We start from the raw sequence: 18,599 nt of genomic DNA on the forward strand, positions 1-18,599 counted from the left end.
TCTTTACATCCACTTAAGATTTATTTTTAATTCTTTTCTGTTTTTAATAGTCAATTTCATCAGAACAGATTATTTTTATGCTTATACCCAGTCCTTTAGGACTTGCTCTTTTAGTATAAGATAGGACGTGTAGATGACATATGTAGGTACTGATGCATATCAGTAGGTTCACAAAAACATACAAAATACATAAATACGCAATATTGTTTATATATATATATATATATATATATATATATATATATATATATATTATATATATATATATATATATATAGACACACACACACACACAATTCATTACCTGGTGTCGTCTTCGCAGCAAAGGTGAGGGTGTTGGAAGCAGAGGAGAGGGTGAGGTAATTAGCTCGCTCAGACTAGCATTCGGATTATGAGGCATAAGTATATATTGTCCACCTTCTCGTCTTAAATCTAACCCAAAAATGTCTGAAAGGAGGTCACCATCATCAGAGGCAACTGCTAAGTCTGCTAGGTCTTCAGATGGCAGTGCTGTGTCAGGGTGCTTCTTCTCGATTTCCTCGTCTTCCCCACGGACCTCATCCTGGGTTGGATCAGGCATATTGGCTAAGAGGTCAGCCACTTTAATTTTTTTGGCTCCTTCCACCAGACTTCCTCCGAGAAAAGTGCTGTACATGATGCGAAAGAAGCCCCTTGACACGCTAAATGTGAAATGGAAAAGTCCCAGCAATGTGCTCCAGTAGAATGAGATGAGGGTCATGATCATGTCTTTCACAGTCATCTTCTTCATCTTCTTCATCTGCTTTTTAAGGCTCTTCATGGAAAGCAACTTCATGAGCATCATCACGTTGTACCTCAATGCAAATAGAGCTGTGCGCATTGTAATGATGGAGAAGAACCCCATTTCTGGATTTTCCTCTTCATGCTTGTCCTTCTCATTCTCCTCCTTGCTGGAAGACCTCTCGCCTGTATCGGACTCAGAGATCTGAGCAGCTAGCTGCATTTCAAATATGGTGTCCTCACAAAAGTTTACAAAGAGTTCCATTTTTTCCTTCTCCCCTCCCTCATTCACCACATCAAAGATGAACTGCCTCTTGGACTCCTTCACCTGTGGCTTTTCCCACTGCGTTCGACTGGACTCACTGATTTCAAAGTAGACACGCTCTATACGTTTGGCACTGCCCATGATCTCAATACGACCAAGATAAGGCTGGAAGTAATTAAGCACGCTCTCAGCAAGTTCCAAAAAAGTCTGCAGCCGGGTATCGTGAGGCATGTGCTCAGACAGATTGGTCAACAAGACAGCAACATTGAAGCCAATGTCTTTGGCTGGTTCGTGGAACCTTTCCACAAACTCCTCGTAGTCCAGCAGCTCGTTCTCATCTGTCTCTGCACAAGAGAGAAGGAATTCTGTTTCTGACTGGGTGTAGTGTTTGTGGTTTTCCATGGCCTTGTGAAAGTCCCTCTTTGAGATCACGCCTTTAGCGTCAGGATCATACTCTTTAAATGTATCGGATGACGTCAAGTCTTTTAACTTGAGGAACATGTCAAAGAACTTCAGAATCATTTCCACATTGTTCGAGGACTCTACTAACATGTCAACCATCTGTTTACCAATGGTTCCATTGACCACATTACCTAAAAAAATAAGAAAAAGTTGTAAAAACATTTAATTTTGTAATTTCTTTAGGTCTTGTTGGTTGTGAAACAAGTGTTCTTAACACATTCTTACCTTTTAATTAAATCACAGAACACAAAGCAATACAAAATTTATACAAAATTATAACCTTTATAATGGTAATTGGAATTGATCACTAGTATAAAATTGCAGACTTAGAACTCACACAGAACCCGCTATTTATCACGAACGCATAACCAAGCATATGGGCTACTTATGCATTATTCAGGAGAACTTATGAAAGAATTAATGAGAAATTCCATTTTAATAATTAGAAGAAAAACACCCCTCCAGGCAGTGTTCATCAAGAATGAATCAATCTGGGATAATTGAGAATCAAGAGGATTTTAATTAAAAGAAAACACAAAACAGAGAAATTATTTAATAAGTTTAAGTGTTAAAAAATTTAACCAATTTTCCCAACTTTTTGCAGTTCCATATGCAAATCACAGGATGACAAATATTGTTTAAAATACACTGCATGTAGCTGGTTATCTATTTTATGCTAAAAGTCAAGCATAAATTTCACAGCCCAGTCTTACCTTCTAACATTGACAACAACATAACTACCATGTCTTTTTGGAGGTCCATTAACTCTTTCAGTAACTCAATTTGACTGGAGTCCTGCAAAACAGAATGCAATATTTTACTTCTCTGTCAGTACCACCTCACTGCCAAATCATCAATGTTAATATTGAATGCATTTCAGCATGTTTACAGTAAAAAAATTTAAAAAATCTGTACATCTCTTTTTGACTATTGTAAAACTGCATAAGTTATACATTATTAGTTTAAAGTATATATGTAACAGGAGAGACCTGTGCTGACTGCTGCATTCATAGTGCTGCAGCAAGAGGGCAGTAGCCTTACAATATCTGTCTGTCGGTCATGGCAGTGACACAGAGAGGTGGGAGAGAGGCTGTGTGGCTTTCCCTCTCTCTGAGTAGCTGAGAGGTGGGCCTTGGGGGATTGCTGGCCCTATAAAGATTACACTCTGTGTTCTCTCGGGCTGCCCCCTCTAAGAAGAAACGAGCCAGCTGGTGGAACACCTGGAAGTGCGTCCGCACTTGAACTGTACCGCATGTGGTATTCCAGTGGTTTGTTTTGACCATCACTGATAGGCAGACCACGGTCCACAGCGCCCTCTGCGGGCTAAGAAGTGAAAGCACCCTGTCAATAAAACTGGGCACCTGTTTGGTGTTTTCAAGTACACTTGTCTGTCTCCTGTGTCATTGAATTACCCACCACCCTTCCACAATATAACATTAGACATATATAACATGGTAACAGCTAACAGGTTACAGGTTACACTACACCAACCTGGGATAACTTCATTTGCATGTGTGCAAACACGTGAAGAAACCCAACCACCGCATCCCACAGTCTGCTGTGTGCAAGACTCTGCTGGTTTCCAGTGCATGGGCCCTAGATCACAACAGAAATCATATTGAAGTACTGAAAGGGTGAAACATTTGATTCAGGTTTTTCACCCTGAATGTATCTACACTCAAATCAAGACAAAGACCTCTTGTTCTGACTGCAAATGCAAATGTCGCTTTTTTTATTGGGAACCGGTGAGTTTATTTGATTAACAAATCTTTATTGTATTTGCTGTATACCAATTTATGATAAGCCAAAAGCTGTCAGTAACCATACACTAAGCAAAATACATACCTGGATGTATTCTGTAAGTGTGTTGAAAACTTGTTTGGCCACATTAATTGCCTTGGAGAAATTGCGCTGTCCTTGCTCATCAATCACATCTTTCCCAGAGTAATACCAGTAGAAGTCACTGATAGATTCCTATAGAGACACACAAGTTAATAACATAAATACACTTAACAGCACAATGGAAAACACGACCAACTGATTATATATATATATATATATATATATATATATATATATATATATATATATATATATATATATATATATATATATATATATATATTATATTATATATAAATTTAATTCAACCAGTTTGTTCAAAAGTATAGAAAGTGACGACAAAGTACAAAAAATGAATAAAATGAACAAATAAATACAGACATATTTTAAACTAAACAAGCCTGCAATTCTAACAATACGATAACATTTACATTTTATATAAAGTTTGGCTTGAAACTGTACCTGAACTCGCAGTAGGTAATCAACTGTAGATATTATAATATTCACTGTGGTGTTGTTTCCTGTCTGAGTCCTCAGATAATTCTGAAAGTCTATGGCACAAAAAGGAGACCATTAATTCACGAAACATAAATCTGTAAAAGGTATGTAATCATCGGACTTTAACCATTGGACCATACTGCCTCCAATGGTTAAAGTTCTTGTTTACTAGATATGATTTAAGTTATCAAGAAATGAGAGAGTGTCTTATACGTTAAATAACTATGGGGTGGAGTTTCCTCCACAGTCCACTACACTTTAGGAAGATATACAGTTGTTATAATACAAAAATGTGTTGTAATTCACAAACCTGAGTTGTGTCCTTCACAAAGCAGCTGAAGAAAGCGAAAGAGGTCACAAGTAAATTCATCATCCTGCATCACCTTTTCTCCTGCAGTGTGGGAAAAAGAACAGAACCAATTAACGAACACACACACACACACACACACACACACACACACACACACACACACACACACACACACACACACACACACACACGCAATACAATACAACAGCTGAAAACTGCCAAACCTGTATTGTGCAAATCATAATGACTGCTCTATCTGAAGTGTATGCTCAATACATTTCACAGATAGAAACAAATGCATCACAAGATGAAAAAAAGAAAGAAAAAAAACTAGTAAAAACATATATGAGCCTATTGCAGTAGTGAAAATGGTGTGGGCAGCATTTTATTCCTATTCACTGCCTTTAACAGATAGCAAGTTCACCACTTCTTAACCTACACTATAAAGATGACTGGCATTGCTAGAGTGTTGGTTTGTAAAACCAGAGACACCCTTCTTCAAGAACTACTGGGTACTTCTTCTGACTGCTTTTCCCACTAACAAATACAGTGTTAGTGATTAACCAGACACTAAATAACTATGCACCAGAACTGCATGACAACACACCAATAAAAACATATTGAATTAAATTCTTTACAAGTATGTATCTGCTTTAAAAAAACAAGCATAGTAAAATGTTACATTAGGTTTTATTGTATTTAATGCTGACCAAACTGTAAGTGACTCTTCTTTGTAAAGGCTATTCCATCAAAACGTCACTTGTTTCTTATTATTAGGCAGCAATATATAATGTGGTGATCCGAAGGAAGTACAGTACCAAAAACATTGAACAAGCTTAAACCCATTTAAAACCAGCAGCCCTGTAACATGCATGGCTTACTTTTAGGATAGTGGCATAGATATGTTTCTGTATTAGCTATACACTTTGATAAAATGCTGCCTTTAACCATGTCTAATGGAAGTCATGGTTAATGGGAGTGAGACAATGGCTTTATGACCGAAGATGTATCGTATGATAGACAATGATTCTGTGATGTATAATGTTTTATTTATTTATTGTGAAATGGATGCAGTTTTTTTTTTTTTTTAATGAGCTTGACAGGTGTGGCGTTTAGTTAAATAAAATATTCGACAGACGTAAAACTATGATGCACTGGCAATCATACCTGCCCTAAAAACCTGCATTCTTTAAAGTGAAGTAGATAGTTGGGTTCTAATGGCTGTTTTATTTTTCATACAATACAGTAGCTATCTGATTTAATTACATTTACATCAGTTTCATCTGTATTTTTTGTACTCGCTACGCACCTGGAATTAATGTGTTCGTAAACTAAAATATTACACGTCTTTTTTTTTTTTTTTTTTTTTGTAAATGCAACTGCATAGTCATATCAGCAGTTCAACATAATACATATCAATTTAATATCTTATTAGGCAGTAAAAGTAAGCCACATTAAAAAAAAAAAAACGGAAATAAGCCAACATTTCACCTATAGAAAAAATGTTGTGTAATCACATTCGCCTTTCTTCACGAGTTTCACTAAAATATGAACTATATATACTGTACTGACAATTAAAAAGTTAAAATGCATCTTTCGTCGTCTTCTATCGTGCATGCACTCAATTATCTCACTTTATTGATCTCTTTTGTGCCATAAATGGTAGGCTTGATGTTTTAAAGTACTAAACACCTCGAGTGAGTCAGAGGAATAAGCTGCTGACTTAAAAATGTAACTGCCCCTCAGAAACTTCAAAATACACATTTAAGATCTTGAACAGTGAAATAACATAGGTCTGTGTTCTGCAATAGCTTAATATGTTTAGTCTAAAATGTTCCTTTTTTAATTTATATTCATTTTAGCATCCCCTAATGGAGCTCAGCTTTTTAACCAGCCACACAAAATCTATTTTTTTTTTTTTTTTTTTGTGGGTGGGATTTTATGCCTTGGCCTAGAGCTACTTCCTTAATTGCCTTGTGTAGGCAAAACTGTTTCATCTGTTTAATATGATGTCAAATGCACTTTCAGGCTTATTTTTACATGTATGATAGACCAGTGCAGCAGGCTGCTAGTTGATTCAGGACTGGACTTCAGTGTCTATTTTTGTATATAGTTTTCTAGACTTTACACTGCACTCCATACAGTGTTAAAATGTAGTATTATTAGTTGAAACAACCAGCATAACACCTATTCTCCAGCAGGGTGTATTTTCACAATTTGGCAAGCTATGTTTACAAATTAATAACCAGTAATTAATTTTATGGTGTTTAAGGTATCCGAATAGGCAACACTTTAATAACATATGGCAGTGAAGCCCATTTAGATAAGGTTTTTTCCACTGCTTTACCAATGCACGTTAAGTCACCTATAGTGAAAACATTGATCCACATTGAGAGAAACAGTCTAGTGCAAACTCCTGTGTTCACTTAACCCAGTGATGCTCACAAATTAGGCCAAGCATGGTTTTGATATGTTCAATGATAGGAGAACAGTTCCCTTTCAATTTGAAGACAACCACCAAACAAACTTTTGGGATCTGCCTGCCACAGGTTAGGTATTCACTGGGCATTTTATATCAGAGCTGCCGATAGGTCCCTCCAGGGAGTGACGTCCTCGGACCCACCTAATGAGGGAACAAATAGTCACTCCACTAAGCCCCTCCAGTAGGGGTTTTATCTAAGGACCCCGCATGCCCTAACAGCCAATGAAGAGCTACGGAGGCCCATTTCAAAAAGGCATACACACTGGAAGCGCATGTCGTGTGTCTGATCAACACGGCAAGCCTCTTCATGGCTTACCTAAATGGCACATTACAATCGTCGGCCCCTACCTGAACTGGTGGCTTTGGAGCTGTGCCTAGTATCAGGCACTTGTTCCAGACTTCCAGCTGCCAAGGACAGGCCCTGGGCCAGAGCCTGACAAATCTGGTAGTGGCTTGCAGGCAGCTTTGACTGGGAGGTGTTGCAGGCAGCTTTGAAGGGAGGTGTTGAACTACCTGGACGACAGGCTGATCAGTTTCCAGTCGCAAGAAGGAGCAGTGGCCCACACGGTGATCGTGACGGAGCATCTGTCGAGGCTGGGTCTCACCCTCAACGATGCCAAGAGCCAATTAGTACCGGTTTACTTGGGACTTTGGCTGGACTTCCTTGCAATGCTAGCCTACCTGTTAGACGACAGAGTAGCCACTACACAGAACTGTCTATCCCTGTTTCAACAAGGATCAACAGTACGTCTGGTGTTGTGCCAAAGGTTGCTGGGTCTGAACTGGGATTACTGCATACGCCCGCTTCAGGCGTGGCTCAATACCTTCCGGCTACACCCCAAGTGTGATAAGCATCATCGGCTGACCATGTTGCGCGCATGTTTGTAAGCCCTATGCTGGTGGAGGCAAACCTCTCACCTGTGCAAAGGTGTAAAGAACTGCTGGAAGTGGGAAAATCCCCTTCTACACTTAAAGTGTACCTGGCAGCCACATCTGCATGCCATATCCCTGTTGACTCGGTGTCCCCAGGCGTCCTTGAGGTTGCAAGCTCGCACCGCTAACCGTGATTTTGCGGTCTTGAGATTTCCCTTGTCTGCTGTCTCCGCTCACACTCCCTCACAACGGCTTTGCTATTGTTGGTGGTTATATTCGAATTGAAATGGAATGTTAGGTTACGGATGTAACCTTGGTTCCCTTAAAGAGAAGATGATCACCAACCTGTGAGGTCGTCTTCCCGGGTTCAATGCAAAAAGAGGAAGTGAGCTCCTTGGAGTGACTGTTTGTTCCCTAGGAAGGCGGGACCGAGGACATCACTCCCCGGAGGGGCCTATCGGCAGCTCTGATATAAAATGTTCAGTGAATACCTGACCTGTGGCAGGCAGATCCCAAAAGTATTGTTGGTGGTCATCTTTTCTTTCAGGGAACCAGGGTTACATCCGTAACCTAACGTTCTAAAAAAAAAGTAATGCAAGCCTGATTTCAGCTAAAGCCCATTGGACTTTCTGGGGAAAAAAAGGGAGAAATTCACTCCATGCACGAGATGTTATTTTTAATTAAAATTAAATTCTTCCACTCTGTGGTTTCAAACAGTACTAAAATGCCCAGCTAAAATTACCAAATCTATATCTAATCATGCACTGCTTAGCAGTAGCCTTCCTTATTTCATTCCTGTGGGAAGTTTAGGATTTTATTTTTATGCTGTGTTAGGTCTTTCACTTTAGAAACTCCTGATATTTTTTTGGTTTCACCGAAATATGAAACTGGGTTAACAACTGAAGTATGGATGGAAAATACAATTTCAGTTTAACGTAACATCAATCATTTCATCATTAAATAAATAATAACAATCAAGACACATAATAACAAACAAAAGGTGCAACACTGAATACATCACAGAACACATAGTCTACAACTTTTACTCAGAGACATTGCTGTCATAACCCTTCACTTGCACAGACCACTGCAGCCATAAAGCCACATTGAATGCATGACAAAAAGGAGTACACCACATGTTCTTTCCACATCCAACCACTGCAATACTGGGTCACTTTAAACAGCTCACTGCTCTTACATCTAGTGTGCCAGATACTGTGCATACCCTGAGAGGGAGGCAAAACAAAAATTGTTGGCTACATAACCAAAGCAGTACTTTGTACAAACAGAAACAAAAAAAGCAGTTCATATTCTGCTAAGGAAACAAGGGATTGGGTTCAGAACCTGGACAGCGCTGACACAAAACTAAAAAAAGGAAATGGCAGATTTTATAATTACCACGCTCATGAGTGATGACTGAGGAAGGGAAGACAGTACAATTAAACCAAAGGAAAAAAAAGAAAAGAAAAAGTAAGAATTCAACAGATTACAAATAGGTTCAGTATTCAATATTGCAAAGAAACTAGTCAGGGGGGGGAGCAGAGGAGGAGAAAGTTTTAAGAATTATAGAGCAAAGAACATAGAGATGATTTCAAATCGATCAAGGTTAAGGGTGTTATGACAAAATGGTTAGGTAAACCTACCATATTACACAGGGAAAAACTTGTAATTGACAGCGACCAAAAAAAATAAAAAATACAGCAGCAGGGTACTGTTCTAAGGTTTTCTACGATCTCTGTATCAGCGTGTGATACAAGAGAAAAGTCAATAATGCCATGGAAGCTTTGGTCATGCTGCTGAGTTCCCAGTCACAGCAGGGGCAGATTTGTTCCAAAACAGCAAACTCATGAGGAGGGAAATAACTTTACTCTCTCTCTCTCTGTCTGTCTCTCTCATCACTTTGAAAGATCGCTGACAAGCGTGGAGACTACAAAGTTTTGGAACGCCTCCTGTGGTATCAGGAACCATAAATCTTTGTACTGAGTTGTAGGTTCACACAACTTCAGTCAAGCTTTCCCATAGGGCGTCAAGTCAGTAAAGGTCTGTCTATAGAAAAGACTACGCTTATGTGCCAGTTGTAACTGAATTCCATTCATGGCAGCTATACTGGTTTTGGAATCTATCAATTCTGTTAATGATGAGGGTAGGTATTACAGTGATCACATTGGGCAGAGTCAGGAACAGGTTTGTGGAGAATGACAGAGATATTGTACAGTTCTATTGGAACTCAAGTCACTTGAGGCCTTACAGGATGATCTTGATCAAAGCCTTCGGGCACAACAGCTTCACTTAATTCTTGTACAGTGTACAGTAAATACAAGCTGTGACTGATTGAGAAGATTCAAGTTTTGATGCAACAGAATATGTAATTATGTTTAATTATGTGTAGGTTCACCCTTTTTTCATAGCATCCTTGACTTCAGTATATATGTTACACTCACAGTCAGGATTCGGTCAGTGACCGAAAAAAATAACCATTTGCTCAAAGCATATTTCATAATTTTATTATATCACTTTACTCAAAGACCAAAGAAGCTGTCTCTTCTTTTGCGTTTCACTTTTTGCTTGTTTCATATTTTCCATTTCGCAATCTGATCAAAATAATGTGCTCAAAAATAACCTTTCATTTCGTTCTTTGATCATTTGTAAATGCTCAAATCGAGAAATGTTTTTTTTTTTTTTTTTTTTTTTTTTTTGGTCATTGCACGAATCCTGACTATGAGTGTAACATATTCAGTACATACTTGTTAGCATAATAGCTTTTGGAAAAAATAATGTTAATATTTTGTTTTACTTTATGAAGGTCAGATTTTTGCTTTTATTTTATTTATTTTTTCATCACAGATTCCACAAAAGTTTATACATCCCTGTAATTTAGAAATGTCAGGCATTATTTGTGAATATAAACCCATTAACATGGAACATAAAAACATCCATCACTTGTTTTGCAATGCAACAGTTTTGACATTTATATACATACACAAGGAGTAAACATATAACATAAAAGGACACTGACATTGTTTATATGTTTCATAGAAAGAAAGAAACAAGTTGATATGAATTTGGACAAAATAGACATTTTGTTGGGATAATTGTATTTTCACTGTAATGTTTGATTAATGTGAACTGATGTACCACACCATGTAATGACACAAGACAAAATAATAAATGATGATGAATAGACATAGCAATCGCAATTTGAGAGAGAACATTTCTAAATATAAATTAAATACATTTTAAAAAAGTAAACATATCATTTCAGAACACAAAAACCAGCAGTATGATTGCCATAACTTCCCATGCTAAATCAATTATAATAGTTATAAATATGATAAAGCGACAGTAAGGTGCTGGGATTCACAATATTATGCAAAGATGATCATGATATACACATTTCCAGTGCAGCACAATTAATAAGTGTTTTACAATATCACTATTTACTAATATTAACATTTCACTGTCCTGATTCAGTACATCATGTGCATTAATCATGCTGTAGCAAGACCATGTTTTAATGGACAGACAGTTCCTGTCTAGAGAAAGCCATACTTTACATTATGTAATCTATTTTGTTTTCTGAAAAGCAATGCTCTTCCTGTTTAGTGTTCTGTTATTTGTGATCTTTATTATTATCTATTGATTTTTCTATTTGGATCAGTATTTGCTATGTTTACACATATAATAGGATATTAATACAGGTCAATTAAGTAAACAATTGGGGAAATATAGGTCATATAAAGTATTATTATTAAAAAAAAAAAAAATGAATTTAACTGTTAGGCTAGTATTATTCTAATAATGCATTTTGTGTACCTGATCCTTCCTCTGTAACCATCCCAAGACCTTCTGCTTTGTTTTGTCTTTCAAAAGCATTGAGGTCAAGAACGCTGAAAAAAAAAAAGAAATGTAACAGAGTTACGATTCTGAGTTCTGGTTACTCCACACCAGGAAAGAATTATGAGAAAGATTTAAAATCAATTACCTGCAAGATTGCATGAGACCAGCAAGGCTTTGAAAGAAGCCAACATCCTTTTTGTCCTTCAGATAGTCAAGCATTTTCTACAAGAGAAGCAACCAAGACTCAAATTCAATATACAAGTATAAACCTCTTATCTTTTCATACAGACATGGAAGTTTTAGTATCATGACCCTGTTTTCAATTGTGCCACAAGTTTCAACCGCAGCAAGGACTGAAAGAGTAAGTAGTGGGGTTCCGAAAAATGTCCCCACATGTTGCTACAACAGTTTAAAAAACATATTTGTAATTTTTCTATTCATTGTTAACATCCTCACTACTTTTTACACTTAGAATTTTAAAGTCTGTTTCAAAGCTCTTTTTCTTTTTCCTTTCCTACTTTCACCTGAAGAAGAGACCTTTGAGGTCTTGAAAGCTTGTGAACAATTATTATTTAGTTAGTCCAATAAAAGCTGTCACATCTCCTTCTCTTTGTCTATCATCGCTGGATTAATAAGGCTACCATTTCATCTATCAAAGCTCTTTTCAAAATGTCCGCTCTAGTGCACTGGGGTTTGAGATCTGTCCTCTAAATCACTGCAGGAAGGTTTACAGGACCGTACCACATTATGGATCGTTATTGCTGTATTACTGTTTGACAATGTGGGCAATAATCCTTACACTATTAGTGCACTAAAGCGGACATTTTGAAAAGAACTTTGAAACAAACTTTAATGTTATAGTGTAAAAAGCTGTCAAGAAGAAAATAATGAAAAGAAAAATTACAGTTATGCTATTTATACAGTTGTAGCAACACGTGGGGACATGTAATGCTATATTTTTTGGAGCCCCGCTACTTACTCTTTAAAGGTGTGTTTGGGTTCTAGGTCGTGTTCGGAATTAATTTTCCTTCTCTGTTGTGATGGGGTAGCAGCTATTTTTGTGCTGTTTATGTTCAATTGTTTGTGTATCAAGATTAATTGAAAACAGTCTTTTAACAAAATAGTGGAAAGAAAAGCTCAGAAGACTACACATTTACCTGCTGTACTGTAGAATTTCCACCATTTAATATGGCAATTCCAAGCTTCAAAGTAGATGCTACCATTGGACCCATTTCACCTTGTAAGAAAAACAACATCAATGAAAAAGGTAAGCAATGATCCTCAAGAGAGTGACGAAACACATAAATACCTTTGAATCCTACATGTGAGGAAGGTATACTTTAACAATAGCTGTAATATCCATTTGCTATGTCTTTACTATAAATCCACTATATTTTACTACACTGTGTTATCCTTTTACCATGGTTACCATAGTAAACTACTGGGGAATCAATATATACGGTTTTCAGCTCTTTAAAAAAACACAAGTGTTAAGTAGTGAACTGTACGTCTTCCATCAAACGTGCTACATCATACTGCAGTTTTCAATAAGGATTGCCTAACTTGATTACCTTTGCTGGCACTAATCATTTGCAGCACCATCTCTGCCGCCCCTCTGTCATGAAGCCTGGCCTGCTGGTAAAGAAGCTTCTGCTTTTCCATTTCTTTTTCCTAAAAGCAAAAATCGCAGTGTGAAAATCGGTGTGTTAGAATTCTAGCTTTGTACTTCAAGATTACTACTTGGCCTGCTTTTTTTAGTTCCTACTTAGGATTGAATTTGAATTTAACAAGAAAAATGATATATAGCGGTCCAGATAAGCTGCGTACCAGCCTTTTTACGCATTAAAAAAAAAAAATCAGAAATACACAATCAATTTAAATTTAATGCGTAAAAATACACATAGCAATTTTGCTGCACAGCTTGTCTGCCTCCCCTAAAACTTCCACTAACTACATCTCTCAGAATACAATGTCTCCAGTTACTAGGAAATTACACAAGAAAAAACAACTCAACAAACATTATCCAATCTCTGGCTAGCCCTGATGTCTTTGCACAGTAAGAATAAGAAAAATTCGAAGCTACACAGGTTGAAGCATAAACACCACAGTCCAGCTACAAAATCCAACTGGAACCATCGTCAGAGGCAACCGATAAAAAAAGGTGCCTGTAATATTAAACAAACTGTTTTATAACATATCAATGCATTTCCCTATTTTATTTATCTGTATAGCTTCATATTGAAGTTTTAACATTTTCACTGAGTTTAAGAATTAAAAAATATAAGTACTAATTTTGATGCTTCGAAAAAAATGAACTGAGCCGATAAAGATCCTTGTAGAAAACACTTGTGGTTGTACAGTATTTCAAAGTAATCTTGCAGGTAAAATGGTAGCTCTTTTTTAATGCCATTAAAGATAGTAGAGAATTTATCGAGATTATTCATGACTTCAAGGTAATGTTGCATTTGACCCCCTGAAAATACATTTTACTCTGTGTTAAAATTTGAGGATAAGTTACTCCCAGACCCCAAACCTTATCTGGAGCGCTAGAGCGCTATATATATATATATATATATATATATATATATATATTATATATATATATATATATATAGTAAATATGGAATGCAGATGAGGACTATAGTGGAAAATGATTGACCCGAGGGAAGACTATTGTTACAGACAAGGGGCTATTACACCCTGGAGGTAACAATAGTCTTCCCAAGGTGCATTTCATTTTCCACTATGAACTGAGTCTGCAGTACATATTTAATATATGAATCAGTCAAGAAAATAATTGAGGCAAGCTTGGATAGTAAATATGACTATATATTTAGTTAATATAGCTGATAAAGCATAAGTTGTTTTACTGTATGTTATTGTTTATGAAAATAAAAATATTTAAGATGCATTGTATCTATTGTATCAGCATGCTGCCTTGCATAAATTAAGCAACAGTATCAAGATCTCAAAGGTAAAAAGAAGTAAATAATGGGATAACAGCAACTGACTCATATTCAAGTTAGTTACAGTAAATAATTTTTAAAAAAACTGAAAAAAAAACCACGCAAGTATCGTAAACATTTCTGAACTGCAGACCTGTAAAAAATGACAAAGTTTTGGACATTTCTTTGCAGATTGAGCAAGGCTTCTATTTTTTTCTGGGCTCTACTGTGATGGCGTTGTTATTGTCGGTAGAAATCCATGTGCTTGAAAGGGTCTCATTCGTTTGTTCTCCCCCCTGCTGATGCGTCAGCCACGCAAATCACATAACCATGTTATTGTTTGGATCTAATGCAGACGTCTCTAGTTGTTGTACAACAGCCATTACTGCATGGCCAGCGTTAATCTCTAGCCCTAATTCTGGCCTGTGATTGGCTAAAACCTCATCATAGATCCAACTATTGTCCTAATATCCTTACACCACCGGCAATAGTCGCCACCTGACATGTGATTGGTTCACATCACTGTTAGTCCCGCCCCTTTTCAAAAGAATGCCCTCCACCTCCACTCCTAACAACAAAAGAACACGGTTGAATAAAAAAACAGCAATTCTTTGACTTAACAGAAAATGAATTACAAAACATACTATAAAACAAAGAAAAAAAAACTTTGACAATGCCCTCTGAACTTCAAAAAATTTTGTATTTACTATATGATATTTAGTTATATACTTATGCTGTATCAGTTACATTTAAACAAAATACATAAATATTTGCAACCAGAATATTTGGTGAATCACACCCATAAAACCTATTTTACTCTAGAAATGTGGACGACCTGTTGCACTGGTGGCAGTATATGACTTCATTATATATAAAGCACTAAGATATTTGTGCCAAAAATATTTATGGTTTTTTTTTTTGTTTTTTTTATATACATGAAAAACACATAATAAAAGGCTTACAAATATTTAGGATACAGTATATAATGTCATATTTACTATCCAACCACGTCACTCTTATTATTTTGACTGACTCGTATACTAAATATGCACTGCTCAGCTCATAGAGGAAAATGAAATGCCCCTCGGGAATATTAGTGTTACCTGCGGCTTCGGGCATTATAGCACCCTGTCAGTAACAATAGTCTTCCCTCATGTCAATAAGTTTCCACGATGTCTCTCCTTTCCAGTCCATATTTACTATATATATATCATATATATATATATATATATATATATATATATATATATAGATATATAGATAGATAGATAGATAGATAGATAGATAGATAGATAGAGAGAGAGAGAGAGAGAGAGAGAGAGAGAGAGAGAGAGAGAGAGAGACAGAATAATAGGTGGGCTTCAGTGAGTTACAGGAAAATAAGGGTTTCTGTGACCTCATAAACTACAAGACCGTTAAGTTGAGTAGTTTATAAACTGCCACAGAAACCCGAGATGGAATTATTCTCCTTTATCTCACTGAAGCCCACCTATTAGTTTTTATAATACATGGATATTATCTGTGATTAAAAAAGACAATAAAACAGTTGTTAATGTTCAAATTGCAACTGAATTCAATGAATAACAATAACGTAAATTAAATCAATTTTAAAGAATCTTATATATAATTTTCTTTTTGATAACTCAGGAACAATGAAATAAACTGGGTAGATACTAAACGTCAATAAATAACATATTTTTAAGGAAAAGGTGTTTCAATGGGTATGCTTTTTTTTTTATATTTATTTTATATATAGGTCGCAAAGTAGGTACACAACATCCATGTGTGTGTATATATATATATATATATATATATATATATATATATATAGAGAGAGAGAGAGAGAGAGAGAGAGAGAGAGAGAGAGAGAGAGAGAATAATAGATGAACTTCAGTGAGTTACAAGAAAATAATTCCATCTAGGGTTTCTGTGAAGTCATAAATTACAAGATCTAAGGTCGAGTTTATAAACTGTCACAGAAACCCGAGATGGAATTGTTTCCCTATAACTGAAGAGGCCTATCTTATTTTCTTTATAATACATGGATAACCTTGCTAACATTAAAGAAGACGAGGTTCAGCAGTACAGTAGTTTTTTTTGTTTTGTTTTTAAAAGGTAGAGTTTCAGTTCTGTACAGGTGTTCTATGTCATTATCCGTTAGTGTTTCAACTTTATTTGGATGATTGTCTTTACCTTGTTTTAATTTCCCATTCCTCTCCAGTTTCTCTGAGATACAAATGTACAAGCTTTACATATTTTTTTTTTATTTTATGTATTGTCATTTTGTTGATCATTAATGTGCATTTTTGTATTGTGGGTGTTGTTGAGTGATTGAAAACGAGACATTCTGTGTTTAAACTGAAAGTGATGGTCTCGAGGAGTCCAATGGGTCTGTTCAATTATAATTTCCAAAATGATCAATTTTTGATGTCACTACTGTGGTATTATGCTTTTTTTTCCCCCCGAATGGCTCAGGATGCAAATATAGCCTTCATCCATGTATTATATATATATATATATATTTAGAATTCGGAAACTAAAATATAAGAAACATGTTCTAATGCACATTATGGCTGTAGGGCAGAGCTGATCAGCTACATCTTTGGGATGGATTCAATCTAAATATACAGCAGTCATGTATGACCCATGTTCAGCATTCCCTCAAAGCTTTTTAGATACTAAGAAACTTGTCACTTTGACTGAGAAAAGGTAAATTCAAACATGCATTAACCTTCAAAGAGAAACCTTCAAACATGCATTAACCCTTTTAATTTATTTTTGTTGCATTATACAATTTTGAAACAATAGTCCAACACAAGTATCTCAACAATTTTTCAATTTACTTTAAATTTAAGACATTTATTGTGGCTCTGCCATTTGGAATCATCCTCTGATCCTATGCAGCCCTGTCGGTTGTTGTCATAGATATAGACTGCATGCTTAATTGGTGGCCTGCATAAAACACTGGCATCTGCGCTGCCTTCAATTGTAACCATCTTTAGGGCTACTAATTGTTCCATTCTTGGAAATACCAAATTCCATTGTTCAAAAATTGCCAATTCCATTTGTTCCCACTTTTTATCAACGTATTAATAATGAAATATGGCATTTGAACATAAATATAATGTTGGTAGTTAAAATAAGTACACTTAATAAATATAAACACAATTATTTTTTTTTCAATCACTGTTGTTGCTGTAATAGTAAGTAAAGCACCTGAATACACTTCAAACCTTTCATAATGTTTATAGACTTGGTTCATTATTAAGAATCATATTACAACACTTCAGAAAACCAAATGTCCAGCACAGTAGTGAAAATCATATTTACAGTCTTCCACTAACACAGTAGTTCAGTCTACAAATAAAGGTGTTTTGAAAAGACCTGTTTAGCTTATTGCTGGCATTTACAATAACAATAAAAAATATGAAACCGCTTAGTAACAATCCAGCAATGTCATGTGAGAGTAATCCTATGTACAGTACCCCACACATTAAGTTTAGCATTTTACTGACATTAAAATAATAACCAGAATAAAATATGAAACACTGATAAAGGTGTGTTGACTGACTCGTTGCTTTAAAACAGGTTCACTGCTATGTATTACCTGATTGTAATTTAAATAGCGCCCCTTTTAATGTAAACGCATAATTCATCCTCTCAATTGTTTCTTTCCTAATTCTGCAGTGTTATTTACAAGATTTAAAAAGAGGTGTGTCTCCAGACAGAATGTCTTTATGAAACCAACGGTGTGTAATGTAGTGACTACATCACTAACACAGTAAAGGGATCAACCTCCTTTAAGGACTGTATCGCAAAAAAAATAGTTTTGAGCCCACTTCTTCGTCATCAGAAAATATAATTCAATTAAGAAATGGCCATGTTTTAAAATTGCTAATTATAGCTTCATTAAAGGCAGGTAGCGTGGAAAGAAATAAACTAAACAATAATGAACTATACAATTAATTTAGCTTACTTACTTTGGGAAAGCTCTGACTTGAACGCAGTACCTTAGTTCTTAGTTCTTAGGTCTTAGTTTTTCAGCACAGAATGCAGTGCTTTGCCATTGTTGCCGTCTTACTTGCTTTCTTATTCTCTAAGTGTTTAGACTGGCATTATGATATTTAATGGTATAGATCACACGAATTACAGAAAAACTTTAAGAATACTATCGCACCATCCTCATATAGATAATCAGATTTCTTTTAGATCTGTCTTACTGATTTTTTTTTCCTTTGTTGCTGCAGTCGCCATGTTGAGTTTCAGTAGAGCCATGATTGAAGTCACATGATGAATAAACTCGCAAAAAAAAAAAAAATGGATATG

General features: G+C 35.9%; 1 protein-coding gene across 1 annotated transcript in view; it reads right to left on the reverse strand.

The window, feature by feature from the left end:
• LOC121315498 (ryanodine receptor 2-like) overlaps positions 1-18,599 on the reverse strand; it is a 247,360-nt gene that overhangs the window by 23,490 nt on the left and 205,271 nt on the right. Inside the window, exons 79-88 of the mRNA XM_041249629.1 lie at positions 12,900-12,999; positions 12,486-12,565; positions 11,474-11,550; positions 11,305-11,378; positions 4,137-4,217; positions 3,791-3,879; positions 3,332-3,460; positions 2,978-3,082; positions 2,200-2,281; positions 305-1,617 (exon numbers count right to left, since the gene is read on the reverse strand). Of these exons, the coding sequence (XP_041105563.1) occupies positions 305-1,617; positions 2,200-2,281; positions 2,978-3,082; positions 3,332-3,460; positions 3,791-3,879; positions 4,137-4,217; positions 11,305-11,378; positions 11,474-11,550; positions 12,486-12,565; positions 12,900-12,999 (2,130 nt within the window). The remainder of the gene's footprint in view (positions 1-304; positions 1,618-2,199; positions 2,282-2,977; positions 3,083-3,331; positions 3,461-3,790; positions 3,880-4,136; positions 4,218-11,304; positions 11,379-11,473; positions 11,551-12,485; positions 12,566-12,899; positions 13,000-18,599) is intronic.

Source organism: Polyodon spathula, chromosome 5 (genome assembly GCF_017654505.1).
Source record: "Polyodon spathula isolate WHYD16114869_AA chromosome 5, ASM1765450v1, whole genome shotgun sequence".
In the NCBI taxonomy this organism is placed as follows: domain Eukaryota; kingdom Metazoa; phylum Chordata; class Actinopteri; order Acipenseriformes; family Polyodontidae; genus Polyodon; species Polyodon spathula.